The 17955-nt window shown below is 49.8% G+C and overlaps 1 protein-coding gene across 11 annotated transcripts; it reads left to right on the top strand.

The window, feature by feature from the left end:
* Positions 1-52: 52 nt before the first annotated feature.
* PLIN3 (perilipin 3) lies at positions 53-17865 on the top strand. 11 transcript variants are annotated; one of them, XM_054582864.1, is made up of 9 exons: positions 53-123; positions 1832-1898; positions 2706-2787; positions 4954-5152; positions 5324-5406; positions 7224-7521; positions 12413-12612; positions 14185-14313; positions 17009-17865. In XM_054582864.1, the coding sequence occupies exons 3-9, from the start codon at positions 2722-2724 to the stop codon at positions 17393-17395; spliced, it is 1362 nt and encodes a 453-aa protein (XP_054438839.1). In that variant the 5' UTR covers positions 53-123; positions 1832-1898; positions 2706-2721; the 3' UTR covers positions 17396-17865. The 11 variants fall into 11 exon arrangements, with proteins under 11 accessions (XP_054438839.1, XP_054438837.1, XP_054438847.1 ...); XM_054582862.1 differs by having other exon boundaries at positions 1832-1955; XM_054582867.1 differs by lacking the exon at positions 1832-1898 and adding an exon at positions 1513-1598 and having other exon boundaries at positions 58-123.
* The last annotated feature ends 90 nt before the right edge of the window (positions 17866-17955 follow it).

The raw sequence follows: 17955 nt of genomic DNA, 5'->3' as shown, positions 1-17955 counted from the left end.
GACCGTCACTCCCAGGCGCTCGGCCCCCAGTATAAAGGCCCGCCCTAGACCTGCCCAGGGCCCGTTTTGAAGCTATAACCTCAAAGTCGTGGTGGCCGCGCCCCGGACGTCCCGCTGACCGCGGTGAGAGGCGGGGTGCTCGATGGAGGTGGGGGACGGGACCTGACGAGTTTTGGGAGCCCCCAGGGTTGGAAGAGGCGAGGAGGGCCTTCCCCGGGGCTCTGGTGGTCTCTGCGGCCTGGGGCAGGGGTCTCTAGCGCGGGCTGAGCACCCCTCCCCTACCCCCAATCTAACTTCTGGAACAGGCTCAGACTTTCAAACTCTCTCCTCTTAATTCCTGGGACTTTGGCGGGGAAGTTGCGAAAGAGTCCCCGAGAAATGGCAGTTACGAGAGGTGGGGAGAAACCCCCCGTCCCAAACAACATCCTCGCCAAATTTCTAGTGTGTTTGCTTTACTTACAAACGCTGTTTGGAGGCCAGCCGCAGCCCGTTCTGCACCGGACTTCCGCTCTCCCTGGGCTTTCAGACCTCCCCTCAACACTCACCATGGAGTGTCCTTCTGCCTAGCACAGCCCCCTTCCCTGCAAAAGGTTTGCCGCCTGACGCCCTCCCTTGTCCCAGCTTCTGACTCCCAGAGGACGGTGGCGAACCGAACCCCGCCCCCTTCCTCTGGGTGGGTGTGGCCAGCGGATTGCCCTAGGCCGCGACAGGCGGGTAGGGTTGGGGAGAGCAAAGGCCACCCCTTATCTGAATCCTTGGGAACTACGTCAGCACTGAGATGAGGGGCCGGGCTCTGGAGACGTTGCAAGTTGGGTTTTAGCATATCGTGGCTGCCACTGGACGGGCTGCGCCAGTCCATCCATCTCCAGTCAGCTCTTACCCTGGCAGCTGCAGGCAGGTTGCGGACCCCAAAGGCTTCAGTGGTCACCCGAGATTAAACTGGTTCAGGGGAGGACCTCTAAGATGCCCAGGTGAGCTCAGGCGCAGAAGAAGGTGAGGGGGACATAGGCGGTGACTGACAGGGACAGGTGTGTCTTTTCACCGCACTTCCCAGTTGGCGGAGGAGCTTCTGTAACAAGTTGGGACCTCTGTAACAAGCAGGAATCTCATTTCCGGCTGGCTTCACCCTTTGTCCACGGCAGCCAGAGTGGTGTGACATCGATCTGTTTATTGAGCAACTACTATGTGCCTGGCTAAGCATCACATGTGCAGTGTCTCCTCCAATCTGCAGGCCCTTTGAGCTAGGAGTGATTATCTAAGCTGACAGGTATAGGTGTAGCAAGCCAGGCTTCTAGCAAGATGCAAAGCTGGGATTAGAACCTGATTTAGACTCCAGAACTGGTGCTCTGAAAACGGCAGGTTGCGCTCTGGGAATGCTGAAACACATCTGGACTCCCTTTCTCTAGAAGGAAACTCTCAGAATCGAGGTTGGGGGTTCTAGGCAGGCTCACTCCAGAATTGCCTGTGGGACCAGCCTTTAAGGCAGGCACTGCTATTAGCCCTGTCTTACAGGTCAGAGAGCCGAGGCTAGGGGAGAGGATGTGCCTTGTCCAGCATACAGCACAGCATGGGCAGAACCGAAACTCTTGGCATCTAGTGTGAGGATCTTTTACCCAATTCATCTCATCTCACCTGCCAGGAAAATGAAGCATACCTATGGCTCCTGTCTCACCTGCAAATGTGTGCATTAGACCCACCAGGGGAGCCTTCCTCGCCCTTCTCACCCCGGAGTCTGACTTGATTGGTCTGCAGTGGGGCCAGGCATGGTTTCTCTAACTCTTTTTATTTTTCCTTTGTTTTTTTTTTTAAGCTTAATTTTTTTTTTAAACAGGTAATATTATCTACCTGGCTCAAAAGTCAGAAGCTTGCCCCAGTTACCTGATCTTCCTCCCTGAAAGGTGGCCACTTTTAACAGTTTCCTGTGTCTCTTTGAAGATTCTGTACACCCTGGCAAGGTAGCTCAGTCAGTTAGAGTGTCGTTCTGGTATGCCAGAGTTGTAGGTTTGATCCACGGTCAGGGCACATGTAAGAATCAACCAATGAATGCATGAACAAGTGGAACAACAAACTGATGTTTCTCTCTAAAAATTGATTTTAAAAAACATTTAAAGATTCTGTATAAATGCAAGTAAACACTTTCGCCCCATTCATGCTTTTGTCTCTTTACAGTATTTTGGTCCATGTCAATTTCATGTAAATTCTCATTGTTTTGCCAGGCTGCTGTACTAACCTGGTATTTTCTTTAGTCTCCTTCTGCTGGGCAAACAGGTTGTTACCAGGGTCTTGTGGCCAACACAGGCACACCTCCCCACCCCGCCCACTTGGCAGTACAAGTGTGGGACTGTCCCCACAGTGAGGTTTCTAGGTCAAAGGGAAGATACATCTTGAAACTTGATAGCTATTGGCAAATTGCTGTCCACAGAGGATTTTCTCCATGAGTGTCTCTGGAGCATTGTATAGGTGAGCCCTCCTAAGGCTGTACCCTGACTTTGCCCTTCAAGGTATAGCCCTGGATCAGCTGCATCAGCAGCAACAGGGAGCTTGTTAGAAATGTAGACCCTCTGCCTTGCTGAATCAGCCTCTACGCTTGGACAGGCCCACAGGTGCATGATAATGGTTGAGAGGCAGAGCTCTTAGAATTAGGGTAGGGGTTGTCAGGGGGAGGGGCAAGTCAGGCCGTACCTGACTAGGCCATTTGTCCACAGTGCATACTTCTGAGAAATGTCTACCAACGAGACAGAAGCCCCTGCCAACACCCAGGTGACAGCTGAAGAACCGGTACAGCAGGTGAGGAAGGTGTGGAATCTATGGAGTGAGGCTTCCCATATCTTGGTACCGTGGCAGGGAGCCAGGGAGCTGCTGGCAGCACATGGGGGTTAAGAAATATCTTTCTGACTGGGCTGGGGACAGCCAGCCAATAAACATCTAACAAGTGTCCCACTGACAAATGGGGGCAGGAGAACTGGGAATCTCAGAGGCTCTTGCAAGAACAGGGGTACTCCCTGAAACTGCATGACTCTTCCACCATGCTATCGTTCTCGGCCTCTGGAGGTTCTCTTAGGATCCCCCTTCCAAGAAGGTAGTCCCTATTCCCTTCTCCCCAGTTTAAATAAAATCCCCTTTTAATAGACTATTGCGGTATCATCTACACACCATGAAATTCACCCTTATGAAGAGTGCAACTCAACCAGCTGCTTTAGTCAACCAGCAAGTGATGCAGTCACCACCAAGGCAGTGTTAGAGCGTTTTTCCTCTTGCTCCAGAGAAAGGAGAGACCCTGAACCCGCAGCAGCCACCCCTCCCGCTTTCGGCCAGCTTCTGTCTCTATGAGGTTCTTCTTCCACCAAGTGTGATGTTTTCGAGGTTCATCCCTGTAATGTGTGTCCGTGCTTCATTCCTTTTAAAAAGTTGTGGTATAATACACATAACATAAAAATACACTATTTTAACCATTTTAAAGAGGGTCCAGTGCAGTGGCATTAAGTACATTCACAATGTACAACCATCCCCACCCTCTAAATCCAGAACTTTTTCATCAGCCCAGATGGAAAGCCCATCCCCAGTAATAGTCACTCCCATTTCCTTCTGCCCCCGGCCCCTGACGACCACTGCTCTGCCTTCTGTCTGTTGGTTTACCCTTTCTGGGGTAGCCGTATACCAATAAAATTTTACTTACAAAACCAGGCAGCAATGGAATACTATTTAGCCTTATAAAGGAATAAGATACTGACACATACTGCAACATGGTCGGTGAAATAAGCCAGACAAAAAAGGACAAGTACTGTGTGATTCCACTCACAGGAGGTCCCTAGAGGAGTCAGATCCACAGAGACAGGAAGTGGGTGGTGGGAGCCCAGGGCTGGGGGAGGGGGTGGGAGTTAGTGTTTAATGGGGACAGAGGTTCAGTGTGGGGAGGTGAGAAAATTCTGGAAATAGATGGTGATGATGGTTGTATACCAGTGTGAGTGTACTTAATGCTCCTCAACTGTACACTTAGAAATAGTTAAAATGGTAGATTTTATGTTATTTGTATTTTACTATAATTTATTGAATTATTTATGTATGTATGTATTTTAATCCTTACCCAAGGATATGTTTTATTAATATTAGAGAGAGAGAAATATTGATGTGAGAAACATCAATCAGTTGCCTCCCGTATGTGCCCAGACCAGGGATCAGACCTGCAACCTTTTGGGATATGGGTTGATGCTCCAACCAACTGAGCCACCTGGCCAGGGCTATATTTTACTACGATTTTTAAAAAATGATGCATTCACATACATTACTACATGGATGAACCTTGAAAACATTACTCAGTGAAAACAGACACAAAAGACCGCAGAGTATATGATTTCTTTTATAAAAAATGTCCAGAATAGACAAATTCATAGAGACAGGAAGCAGATTAGTAATTGCCGGGGCTTTGGGCGGGGAGGACGTGTGACAGTTAGTGGGCACAATTTGGGGTGATGGAAAAGGTCTACAGTTAATGGCAATGATTGCACAACCTTGTGAATATACTAAGACCACTGAATTCTACACTGTAAAAATGGAAAAACTTATGATGTGTGAACTGGATCTCAATAAAGCTGTTAGGAAGAAAAAAACAAGAATAAAAACATCAGTTGGTGGGTCATTGTCTTCAGACCCCAGCTTTCGATCGTAAGCTCTGTGAGAGTAGGGCTCTTGTCTCTTGTCACTCCCTGGCACACAGCAGGTGTCAAAGACACGTCCAAACAAATGAACTGCAGAGCTTAAGACAAAGGAAGCACACAGCGGAACCCTGAAGTTCCCGGGTTGTGCAATCGTGTGGGCCCAAAGCAGGGGTGAGCTGGCCCATTTCCCTGGCCACAAGTGAGAGCGAAAGTACTGGCACCAGAGTTTCGGGCCCAGACCTCCAGCACCCCCCGTCCCAACCCTGGCCCAGCCTGCCTTAGCAGCTTCTCCCTGCAGCCCAGCGTGGTGGGCCGAGTGGCCAACATGCCCCTCATCAGCTCCACCTGCGGCATGGTATCAGCGGCCTACACCTCCACCAAGGAGAGCTACCCCCACATCAAGACGGTCTGCGATGCAGCAGAGAAAGGCGTGAAGACCCTCACGGCTGCTGCCGTCAGTGGGGCCCAGCCCATCCTGTCCAAGCTGGAGCCCCAGAGTGAGTGATGGCCCAAAGAACATGGAACATCCCTTCCTGGCTGTTTGGGGGAGGAGGCCTGCCCCACCCTTGGCTGTGCTAACCCCAAACCAGTAGCTGACCTTCCTGGGACTCCGAGGGATGCTCATGTGCAGTAACTGATGTATTTCTGTCTTGTTCCACCTCCTGTAGTCACATCAGCCAGTGAATACGCCCACAGGGGGCTCGATAAGCTGGAGGAGAACCTGCCCATCCTACAGCAGCACTCAGAGAAGGTAATGGACCTTCGCCATCAGGAGCCCCATAGGAACAGGGACCCACCTGGGTATTGCGTCTGTGGTCCACCTTAACCAGAATAGATAAATGGGACAGCTTACTGCCCGACCACTCTTCCAAATGCCCCCGACACCCCAGGTCTATTCCCCACTGGGCAGTTGGACGAATGTTCTCAGTGCCAGCCCGATCTGCTCAAAACCCCCTTGTGTCTCCCACCTTGCCCGGAGAAATATCCAAAGCCCTCCCAACACCCACATGGCCCCACCACCTCCCTGCCCTCATGACCCACGTCTCTTGCTCCTCTCCAATCACATTGGCCTTCCTACTCAGTGTTCAGTAACATCAGTGCTTGTATATACCAGGCTCAGTGGTTGCCCTTATGGAACTCATTCTGGGGCGGTGCGGGAAGCAAAGACAAAGAACACAGCCAGCTCAGTCCTAACCCAGGACCTTTGCACATGCAGTTCCTTCTTGGTGGACCAGGTTTTCAGGTCTCTGAATCTCTTCAGAGGCCTTCCCTTCCCTCTGAAAGATTCTAGCTCAGGACGACCCAGTAGAACTTTCTCTGAGGTACATGTTCTTTGTCTTCACTGTCCAATGTGGGAACCATCAGCCACATGAGGCTGCTGAATCTTTAGAATGTGTCCAGTGTGACTGAGGAACTCAACTACTAATTTTAATTATTGAAAATTTAGATAGCTACTTTGTAATCTTTGCCATCCATTTTAGAACACTTCAGCACCCCCAAAAGAAACTTCAAACACCTTAGCTGTTATTTTTCTTCCCATCAAACACCCCGACCTCCGGCAAGCACTAATTTATTCCTGTCTCTTTGGATTTGCCTGTTTTGGACATTTGATGTAAACGTGGCCTTTGGGGTCTGGCTCCTCTCACTGAGCAATGTGTTTTCAAGGCCCATCCGCCTTGCAGTGAGTGTCAGAGCTTCACTCCTTTTCATGGATGGACCACATTTTGTCTATTCAGTCACCTGTTGTTGGACATTTTAGGTTGCTTCCACGTCTTGGCCATTATGAATAATACTGCCATGAACATTTGTGCCCAAGTTACATTAGTGTTTTTTATAACATCAAATTTACCATCTAACTGCTTCCGAGTGTACAGTTCAATGGCATTAAGCACATTGACATTATCGTGCAATCATCGGCCCCATCCGTCTCCAGCACTTTCTCATCTCCCCAAACTGAAACTGTCCCCATTAAACACTAACTTCCCACCTCCCTCCCCCAGTGCCCAGCATCCACCGTCTACTTTCTGTCTATGGATCTGTTTCGCTGAGCATAATGTCTTCAGGCTTCATCCATGTGGTAGCATGCCAGAATGTTCTTCCTTTGTAAGGCAGAATAATATCCCATTGTCTAGATGGGCCACGTTTTGTTTATCCATTTGTCTGTCAATGGATTGCTTTGGGTTGCTTTTACTTTTTGACTATTGTGAATAGTGCTGCTATGAACATGGATATACGAATATCTCTTTGAGACCCTGCTTTCAATTGCATTTTATTTAGTTTTAATTATTTTAAATTTAAATAGCCACATACAGCTAATGGCTACTGTGTTAGACAGAGTGGCTCTGGGGGGACTGGGGCACAGACAGGGGGAGTGACTGGCCTGAGGCCATACAGCTGAGAAGGGTCAAGCCAGGGATCCTAGCCAGGCTGACAGACTCCAGAGTCAGTGGTCTTAACTGCGATCCTGGAGTCATGTCGGCCCGTGGGCCTCCCCGGAGGCTAGGGTATGGGTGGGGCTCCCCAGGGGTGGAGGGAGTGCAGAGGTGCTGATGCCAGCCTGCCCTGTAGGTCCTGGCGGACACCAAGGAACTCGTGTCGTCCCGGGTGTCAGGGGCCCGAGAAACTGTGTCCAACACGGTGTCCAGCGCCAAGGACACAGTGGCCACCCGAGTGACAGAGGCAGTGGATGTGACCCGTGGAGCTGTGCAGAGTGGAATGGACATGACCAAGTCCGTGGTGACCAGCAGCGTCCACTCAGTCATGGGGTCCCGCGTGGGCCAGATGGTACTGAGCGGAGTGGACACAGTGTTGGGCAAGTCAGAGGAGTGGGTGGACAACCACCTACCTATGACAGACTCCGAGCTAGGTAAGTGTGACCCATGGACCTGGGACCCCTCCCTGGATCTCCCAGCCTGGGCCTGAGCTCCTCTCAGCCACCTGGCATCTGTCCATTTGAATGAACGTTTAACTGAATAAATGAGTGCTGGGGGTGGGGTGGTGGTGGGGGGAACAACAGAGGAGAGTCTGGGCCATGTTCAGGGATTTAAGCGCCCTCTGAGCACCAGGCCCCCCTCTAGGCACAGGGACACAATCAGTGAGCAAGACGGAAGCCTCCGCTTTGTAGAATGGATGGCAGAACCAATGACCAGTACTTGAGAGAAAAGAAGAGCGTGCCAGGAAGGGGTGGAGAGGGTTTCAGGACACAATGCAGACGAGGAAGTTTGCATTCTTAGAGGTCCCATGGGAAGGTGGCCTTTGAGCACAGAGCTGGAGGTGGAAGGGAGTTATCCATCTGCTGTCTAGGGACAGAATGGTCCAGGGAGAGGGAATGGCGCATGCAAAGGCCCGGAGGCAGGACCTTGCTTGGTGTGTTGGAGGAACAGCTAGGAGGCCCCTGTGGCTGGAACATAATAAACGAGGGGGAAGAGAGAGAGAGAGCGAGCGAGCGAACGAGAAAGAGAAAGAGTGAACGAGAAAGAAAGTGAGGGCAAAGGGAGGAGACAGGGGCAGGTCGTACAGGGCGGTGTGGGCCAAGAGGAGGACTAGCGACCCACTCTGGGGAAGGCTGAGGGGGGCCTGAGGGCAGAGAAGGGACCCGGCCTGACTCAGGTACTCACAGGCGCCCTCTGGTGGCTGCTTCAGGGAGGACAGACTGGAAGGCAAGGGTGAGCGCTATGGGAGCAGGACAGAGGAAGCTGCCCGTCCAGGCCAGTACAAATGAAGACTGAACCAGGCTGGGGCAGAAATGAAGACAAATAGACAAACTGGAGATGAAACCACTGGAGACAAAGGAGCTGGTCCTAGTTGTGGTCTATACTTGTCCTCTTACTCCTGTGGCTCTTGCGGTGGGTCTTGACACCGCGGTCAAAGACAGCCCTCCCTTGTGCACATGCCAGGACTTTCAGTGTGCTGGTGTCGGCCTGCGATGCCCATGGCAGCGGGGCCCGTGGGGGCTGCACCTAAGTAGACACCATGCTCCATCCAGGATGCAGCCTGGCCCTGGCCCACAGGCCAGGGCTCATTTGTTTGAATGAGGAGCCAGGCATTTGGGAGAACAGAAAAGAGTTAAAGACAGGCTAGACAGGATTTCCCAACTGCAGCGTCACTCTCTGTGGAGCCATCCTGGGCACTGTGGGGGGCTGAGCAGCATTTCTGGTCCCTACCTAGTCGATGCCAGGAGCCCCTGAGTTATGACAACCACAAATGTCCCCAGACATTGTCCAGTGTCCCCTGAGGGGCAGAGTTGTCCTCAGATGAGACTCGCTGCTTTGCCTGTTCTGGAACTTATATAAATGGAATCAGGCGGCTCCCTGATGGGCGAACAGCTAATCTTTAGCTCCATCTCTTTTTCTGTCTGGGATTGCCACATGTTGTTCTTAAAAGTGTCACTTCTTTTTCTGTAGCTGGAACACTTCCCTGGAGAAAGTTCTCTGCCATTTTGATTACCCCGAGGTACAGTTTATTGAAGAAAAGCAGGGAAAATGGCGTATTTATTTTGGCACCATGGGCTGGTTCACCGGCGCCCTCCATGGGTCCATAGCAGTTTTTTCATCATACAGTTGAACATGTGGATTAACACAACGTATTCCAACCCGAAGTGTTTATTTTATTGACACTTCATTTGTCCCATTGTTTTCAGCCGCTTGGAATTCCTCTTGAGTTGGCTGTGAGTCCCCATGATCCTCCCTAAGAATTCTCAGTGGAAAGGGGAAGTCCACTGCTTTCTGGAGCATCCCAGTGTTCCAGGCAGTGCTGCAGCATGTGGCTTGAGTATAGCACGTCGCTTGTTCTTTGAGTTTCCAAAACCCAGCTCTGAATCTCTTGAAGGATGGGACCTGGCTGATGTCTTCCCTGCTGAATCCCAAGTTCAGTGCCTGCTGGCCCATAGCAGGTGCTCCGCCTCTGCAAAACTCAGTTGTGGGATGTGGCCCCTGAAGGCAGGAAGACAAAGCAGGGTCTGTTGCAGGGAGGCCTTGAGCCTGAAAGCCACAGCAGAGAACAGATGCATCTGAGCAGCTTTGATTTTCGGCATCTATCCACTGAGGATGAAATCCCTGTGCACACTGGTGCTTAGGGTACTAGGTGGTCTGTAGGTGAGGGTAAGAGGAACTGCTGCAGTGCCCTGTTAGAACTAGGCATGTTAGTCGGGGGCTTGGGCTAGGAGAGCAGCCCTCCACCCCCGACTTGAGGGCTCTCCCCTTTGCCAAGGGCCCCACCCCTCCACAGGGCCTTACCAGCTTGCTCAGACATGCCAGGACTCTGCCAGATATCCTTGGCCTAAATTACAAAGCTGTTTTCACTTCCAAGGGCAGAGCTCAAGGGCTTGTGGAGAGCCGTGGAGAAGTAGACATCAGCAGGGTGGCTTCAAAGTGTTGCTAGTTTTGGTTAGTCTTTGCAAATCCACTTTTGGTGGGAGAATAGGGAGGAATCCATTTTTCTCCAAATGCTTTTATTTTTGCTTTCTCAAAGTGTCCCATGTCTTTTTGTACAGTTTTTTAAATATCAGCATGGAATCATTCTTCGAGGACATCTCTTCCCTAGCCGACCATGAGGCCCCATCTGGCCTGCCACCTGCTTTTGTAAATAAAGTTTTATTGGTACACAGCCACATCCATTTGTTTACATTTTTGTCTATGGCTGCTTCACATTGGTAATGGTAGAGCTGAGTAATTGAGGCATAGTACAGCCTACAAAACCAAAAATATTGGCCCTGGCCAGATAGCTCAGTTAGTTAAGAGCGCCGACCTGATACACCAAGGTGGTGAGTTGGATCCCCAGACAGGGCACATTCATTCAACCAGTGAGTGCATAAATAAGTGGGACAATAAACCAGCGTTTCTTTCTCTCTCTGCCCTTCTCCCCCCGCCTCTAAAATCAATAAGTAAAAAACCCCCAAAATACTGACTGCCTTAGTCCTGAACAAAAAACGTTTGCCAATCCTTGGATTGGAGTGTGCTTCTTCCAGAATTTCATGTTTATTCAAATAGCTGAATTCCCCTGAGTGAAGGCTTACCATGGTTGTGCAACAGGTCAGTGTGGGATTTCATTGCTTTATTTTCCTCTAAGACATTCACTCCTGAAACGGTGCCTGACCCAGAGGAGGTGCACCAATACGTGGCTCACGTGATCTCACTTTATGACCAGAACAGCTCTGCTGTTCCTGGCTGACCAGAGCGCATCTCTCACCTTACTTTCATCGTATGTTTGTATTCCCTGTACTCTTTATTTGATCATCTTCTTTTAGAAAGGCAACTTTCTTTCTAATAAATAAAAGCTATATCGTCTGCTATAATTAATAAAAATAGCTAAACATTCATTTGTGTGCCTTTTTGGAGTACAGGGTCATCCAAATTTCACACTTGAGGCAGCTCTGACTTGGGTGGTGGTACAGAAGGAGGAACCGAGGCTCACTGGCAAAATCACTTCTGCAGAGACCACGGGGTGGCAAACATTTTCTTAACAGGCCAGATAGTAAATATTTTTTGGCTTTTGGGCCTCATAGTCTCTGTTGCAAGTATTCAGCTCTGATGTTGTAGCACGAAAGCATGGACAACTGGTAAATGAATGGCTGTGACTGTGTACCAATAAAACTATAAGAGTAGGTGGCATTTGGTTCAAGCCATAGATTGCAGCCACCTGCCATAGGGTGGTACAAAGCAAGTAAGTTAGTAAGTCTGGATTCAAACCTCTATCAGTTTACTTACAAAGGGCCAACTTTTAATCATTATGCTGAAGTTTAAAAGGAGCAGGGTAAAATGATCAGGATAGGCAGTTTTCCATCCTATGTCTCATGACTTCATGAGCACTTTCTGAACTAGGTAGCACTGACTTATTAAGGTGCTTCTCCTATGGCTCAAAATTCTCCTTTCAGGTATCATGGTTGAGAACATGGAGTCAGATGGCCAGGTTTCAAGTCCTGATTTGCTACTTTCAAGCTGTGTGACTTTGGACAAGTCAGCTGACCTCTCTGAGGCCCAGTTTTCTCAACTATAAAAATGGGAGAACAGTGCCTTCCTCACAGAGTTGTTAGTGTTTAACAAGAATGCCTATGAAGCACCTAGAACATTATGAAATATTAGCCCCTATTACTATTAATATGTTTCAGGCACGCCCTGGCTGGGTAGCCCAGCTGGTTACAGCGCAGGCCCTCTGTGCCAGGGTTGTGGGTTTAGTCCCCAGTCCCCAGTCAGGACACATACAAGAAGCAAGCAATGAATGGATAAATAAGTGGAACAACAAATCAATGCTTCTCTAAAAAAATCAATTAAAAATTTAAATTAAAAAAATATGTTTCATGCACTAATACAGGATCAGCTGACTTTTTTCTATTAAGGACCAGACAATAAGTATTTTAGTTTCTGTTGGGCAAGAGGCCATGTACTCCACTGTTGTAGTTTGAAAGTAGCCAAAGACAATATATAATGAGCATGCGTAGTTGTTGTATCCACCAGTTGCACAAAACCGGAGGCCACTTCGATGTGTCCTGTAGGCTATAGTTGGCAGACCCTCATGCTAGTTTAAGACCTCTCAATCCTGGGAAGTTTGGTTCTCGACGTACCCATTCTGCAGGTGGGGGAAACAAAGGCTGGGAAATCCTTCACTCCAAGGCCTCAAAGCTTGCAAGCATCAGACCCACATAAACTTGAATAGTCTGTGCAAAACAAAGGGCCATCTGCTGGTGTGTGCCAGGGGAGCCTGAGCTGCGTGCTCTGTATGCATCCCCACCTTCATGATGCTTCTCTTGCCTCCCCCTGCAGCCCACCTCGCCACGCCTGTGGAGGGCTCCGACACGGCCTCAGTGCAGCAGCAGCGGCAGGAGCAGAGCTACTTCGTGCGTCTGGGCTCCCTGTCGGAGCGGCTGCGCCAGCGGGCCTACCAACACTCTCTGGGAAAGCTGCAGCACACCAGGCAGAGGGCCCAGGAGGCCCTGCTGCAGCTGGCGCAGGCGCTCAGCCTGGTGAGGCCCTGCCAAAAATAAAACCCCCGGCGCGGAGGCATGGCACGGCAGCGTTCGCTTTCAGGAGCCCTCCCCAAACCTAGTGCTTATACCTCACCAGTCTGCGCATCCGCCTGGGCTGCTGGTTCATGGGGCTGTGGTCCTGGATGAGTTGGCAGGGGCCTCCATAACCAAGTCCCATAACAGAGTTCCTTTTCAAGGCAGCTTAAACAGCAGACATTTATTGGCTCAGTTCTGGAGGCTGGAAGTCCAAGATCAAGGTGTTGGCAGGATCGGTTTTTCTTGAGGTCTGTCTTTTTGGCTGTAGATGGCCATTCTCTTCCTGTGGCCTCACACGGTCATCCCTCTGTGAGTGTCTGCGTCCTAATCTCTTCTTATAGGGACACCAGTTACGCTGGAGTAAGGCCCACCCTCATGAGCTCATTTCATCTTGATCACCTCTTTAATAACCCAAACTACAGATACAGTCACATTTTGAGATCCCGGGGGTTAGGGCTTCAACATACGCATTTGGATGGGACATAGCTCAGCCCCTGACAGGTGGGCTGGAAGCGGGGCCCCTCGTTGTGGGCTCCTCCTTCAGCACGACCCGCTCTTCCTCTGCACGCGGTCTGAGGGATCCACGTGCAGTGAGAACACATGAGCACTTTTTTTTGTTTTTAAAGTCAGTTTCGTAGTGGTGTAATTTATGTACAATAGAAATCACCCTTTTTAAAGTGTACCACTTGAGGAGTTTTATAAATATAAATGGACTTATCACTACCACCCCATAAAGTTCCCCCTGCCTCTCTACAGGCAAATGCCCCCACCCAGGGGTTTTATGTTTGTATTCCCTAAAGAGCTAAATTGCTGTTATTACCTCTGCTAAGTGTATCTCCTCTCTTTTCAAATACTTTTAGTTGTGGTAAACCACAGAACATAATTTACCATCCTAACCGTTTGTAAGTACAGCCCAGTGGCATTAAGCACGTTCACACTGTTGTGCAACCATCCCCACCGTCCCTCTCCAGAACTTTCTCATCTTCCCGAACTGAAACTGTCCCCGTTCAACACTCCCCATCCGCCTACCCCAGTCCCCGACACCCATCATATACCTTCTGTCTCTCTCAACCTGACGCCTCTAGGGACCTTTTCCGAAATGGAATCGCACAGTATCTGTCCTCTGTGTCTGGCTTATTTCGTTGAGCGTAATGTCCTCCAGGTTCATCCCCATTGTAGAAGTTGTCAGCATTTCCTTCCTTTTCAAGGCTGAATAGTGTTCCATCGTGAGCACTTTTGAAGCCTCTGCTTCTGGTGTTCTGGTGGCCAAAGCCAGTCATGTGGCCAGGTCCAGGTGCAAGTGGGGAGAAACGGGCAAAAACAGGAGGAACTGCAGAACATTTGTGGCTGCTTTTGTAGCTATGGAAACTGTGAAAACAGTGTCCCTCCCACCTTCCCTCCCCTTATCTCAGATAAAAGGTGGAGTCCCAGGGCTCCCTCTGCAATTCCCCGTCGCTTGGGATACACAGGGGCTCTGCTGGCCTTGGGCAGACACTAGAGGCAGCTCTTTCACCGCCCTTTCTCTTGCTCCAGATGGAAACTGTCAAGCAGGGAGTTGATCAGAAGCTGGTGGAGGGTCAGGAGAAACTATACCAGATGTGGCTCAGCTGGAACCAGAAGCAGCAGCACCAGGGCGTGGAGGGGGACCTGGCGAAGCAAGAGGTATGCATTGTGGGGGTGGAGGGGCTTGGGGCCCCGACTTCCCTTTCCGTACCTCTGCCCAAAGGCCTAACCTGCCGGAATGCTTCCTCCAGCCTCGCCTCCCTGTAGCTGCTTTCAGGACTCCCCGGCCTAGTTTTCTGCTCTTGGGTATGGGCGCTGCTTCTGAACCTGGGACGCTTGGTAGTGATGCGTCTCAACCTGCTAAGCTATGTCTTGAAACTCTTGTAACCTTCCCTCCCCCATCGTAGTGTCCCATCAAATCCTTCATATTGACTCGTCTGGCTCCAAGTAACTGCTAGCTTTCTCTCGCTCCTCCAGCCTGTCCCGAGCATTGGCCTCTTGCACCCTGCTCGGATTGTTGGCCGCCTGTTCCTTCCCTCGCCTCAGCTTTCATTGAATCAATCAATGCCTTACACAATTCTCACACCTCTTTCTGAACGATACTCCCCGCCCCCCACCCCGAGTCTTAGGTCTGTACTAACACTACAGTTTCTCATCTTAACCTCTCTCAACCTCAGTTCCTCCATCTGTGAACGGAATATAGGACCCTCTGCAGGGTTGTTAAGATGAAATTAGCTGAACTTGTACACGAATGTTCACAGCAGCATTGTCCGCAATAGCCAGAAAGTGGGAACAGCACAGATATCTGTTGATGGGTAGGTGGATGAACAAAATGTGACCCGTCTATACAATGGAATGTTACTCAGACAAAAAAAGGAGTGAGGTGCTGACACTTGATGTGACATGAATAAACTGCAAGTATATTATACTCAGCCATACATACCACATACTGTATGGTTTCATTTACATGAACAGGCAAATTTATGTCCATTTATGTCCAGAACAGGCAAATCCACAGAGACAGAAAGTGAATTGGTGGTTGCCAAGGGCTAGGGGAGAGAATTCCATTTGGATGTGATGGAATGTTCTGGAATTAGATGTGGTGCACAACCTCATGAATATACTAAAAACCACTGAGTGGCATACTTAAAAGGGTGGATTTTCTGATATGTAAGTTAGATATATGTCAGATCAAATGAGTTCATAACTAAAGCACATATTGCTACAAAAGTGATATTTATAAAGACACCGTGAATCTCTCTATAAACGCACGGCTGCTCAGCATTGAGAACCAAACTGCAGAAAACCATCTCCTTTCCCCCCATTGCTGAATGCAACAGCCGGAAGGTACAGATTGTGACTCTCCTCAGTACCTCACTGGCAGGGCCAACTCCAGAGCCCTCTGCCGCCAGTGCTCGGCCAGGCCCACCCTGACCCCCTGCTTGCCTGCAGAGGTTTTCAAGGACCCAATCTAAACTGCTTACAATGTCTGCCTAGAAAGTTCTTCCAGATATTTTTTTTTTTTGACTTAAAGAAAACACAATTTTGAGATACAAAAATGTCTTGTACTTTTTAAAAAAAGTTTTAATTATTGAGATATAATTCACATCTTGTACAGTCCACTCATTTAAAGTATGATTCAGTGGCTTTTAGTACACAGATGCTCCTTGACTTACAATTGGTTATGTCCCAATAAACTCATCGTAAGTTGAAAATAGCCTAAGTCGAAAATTCATTTGATACACCTAACCTCCTGAACATCACAGCTTAGCCAGGCCCACTGTGAACACGCCCTGTGGTTGGACAAAATCCTCTTGTGCAGCCGTCCAGCGCCATGGGAGAGTATCCGACCATACATTGCCAGCCCAGTATAAGATTCAAAGCATGCCTATCGCTTTTGCACCACCTTAAAGTTAAAGAATGTTAATTTGAACCATCCTAAGTTGGGGACCATCTGTACTCACAGAGTGTGTGGCTCTCACCACAATCCATTTAGAACCTTCTAATCACCCCCAAAAGAAACCCTGTACCCATGAACAGTCAGTCACTCCCCATTCTCCTTCCCTGACCCCAGGCACATACTGTCCCATCTGTCTGTGGACTTGCCCATTCCGGACATTTCACATAAGTGGAGTCACACACTCTGGCTTTTTCTGTCTGGCTTCTCTCACTGAGCACCAGGTGTTCAAGGCTCATCCACGTTGTAGTGTGTGTCAGAGCTTCTCTCCTTTTCACGGCTGAGTGATACTCCAATGAGAGACCGCATTGTGTTGATCCATTCACCAGTTGGTAGGCATCCAGGTTGTTTCCGCTTTGGACTGCTGTGAAGGGTGCCCCTAGGAATACTTGGGTGTGGGTTTTTGTGTAGACGAACTGCTGGGTTACATGGTGACTCAATGGTTTAATATTTCGGGGAACCACCAGTCTGTTTTCTACAGTGACTGCACCACTGGCCAGTCTAAGGGCTCCAGCTGCCCCCCCCCCATCCTTGCTGACTCTTGTTATTATCTTTGTGATTCTATTAGCCACCCCAGTGAATGTAAAGTGTTTCATTGTGGGTCTGAGCTGCGTCTCCCTGATGGCTAATGAAGTTGAACACCTTTTCACATGCTTTTGGCCATCTGTGTGTCTTCTCTGGAGAAGTGCCTATGCCTGTTTTTCAATTTGACCAGTGTATATCTCACGGTTCAGAACTGTAAGAGCCAGTATTCCGAACCACAGTGCTAGGCAGCCTCTCCTGTGGAATGGTTTTCCCGAAGGCGGTAGAACTACTGTTTTCTTTTCCCTGCCTTTGGATCCATTTTCCCCCAGAGCAATGGTCCTGATTGCCCTGCACCCCACTCTGCCTTCTCAGCAGGTCGAGTCCCAAATGCTCACCATGTTCCGGGACATTGCCCAGCAGCTGCAGGCCACCTGCACCTCGCTGGGGTCCAGCATCCAGGGGCTGCCTACGCACGTGAAAGACCAGGTGCAGCAGGCTCGGCGCCAGGTGGAGGACCTCCAAGCCACCTTCTCTGGCATTCATTCCTTCCAGGACCTGTCCGGCAGTGTCCTGACACAGAGCCGAGAGCGCGTTGCCAAGGCCCGGGAGGCCCTTGACCACATGGTCGAGTATGTGGCCCAGAACACACCCATCACATGGGTGGTGGGACCCTTTGCCCCCGGAGTCACTGAGAAAGTCCAAGAAGAAAAGAAGCAGGATAGACAGGAAGGGGGCTCTGTGGCTCAGTCCCCCCTCTAGGGGCCGGCACGGAGCCCTGGACCCCCTGCCCTCCAGCTCATCTTAGCTACTACCTTGGGAAGTTGGGGTCCTCCAAACAGACCCGTCCCACCCCCTCTTGGAGCCTGGAGGAAGCATGTTCGGAGCCTTATTTCATCAGTCATTAATGTGATATTTCTGGAAATTTTTTTCTAGAATGTTTTGAAACAACTGTTTTAGAAAAAGGTTCCAAAATTTTGTTTTCCTCCTTAAAAACTAAGGACATAGTTCCCCTATCCCACTTCCTTTTCTACATCAAGGGCCCCAACCAGCAGTCTTTAGGTACTGGACTCCGACCTCTGGCCTGGGAAGTGGGCCTCCCATGACAGGGTGGGGGGTGGAGCTTCCCAGGCGCGTCCTAGAGTAGAAAGGGGCTGAGACCTGCCTGGGAACTCACAGGTGCCTGGAGCTTCAGCGTTGCCTTAATAAATTTTACCTGCAGCTAAATACAAGCATGTGTGTGTGTGTGTGTTTTCCCGGCAGCTGAGCAATTCCGCGGGTCTCTGTGTGGCCACCTTGGCCCCATCTTTGCTTTGCTCACG

Source organism: Pteronotus mesoamericanus, unplaced genomic scaffold (genome assembly GCF_021234165.1).
Source record: "Pteronotus mesoamericanus isolate MK-2021 breed Mesoamerican mustached bat unplaced genomic scaffold, CSHL_Meso_final contig_726, whole genome shotgun sequence".
Classification (NCBI taxonomy): Eukaryota; Metazoa; Chordata; class Mammalia; order Chiroptera; family Mormoopidae; genus Pteronotus; species Pteronotus mesoamericanus.
This window is presented reverse-complemented; position numbering and strand designations above follow the sequence as displayed.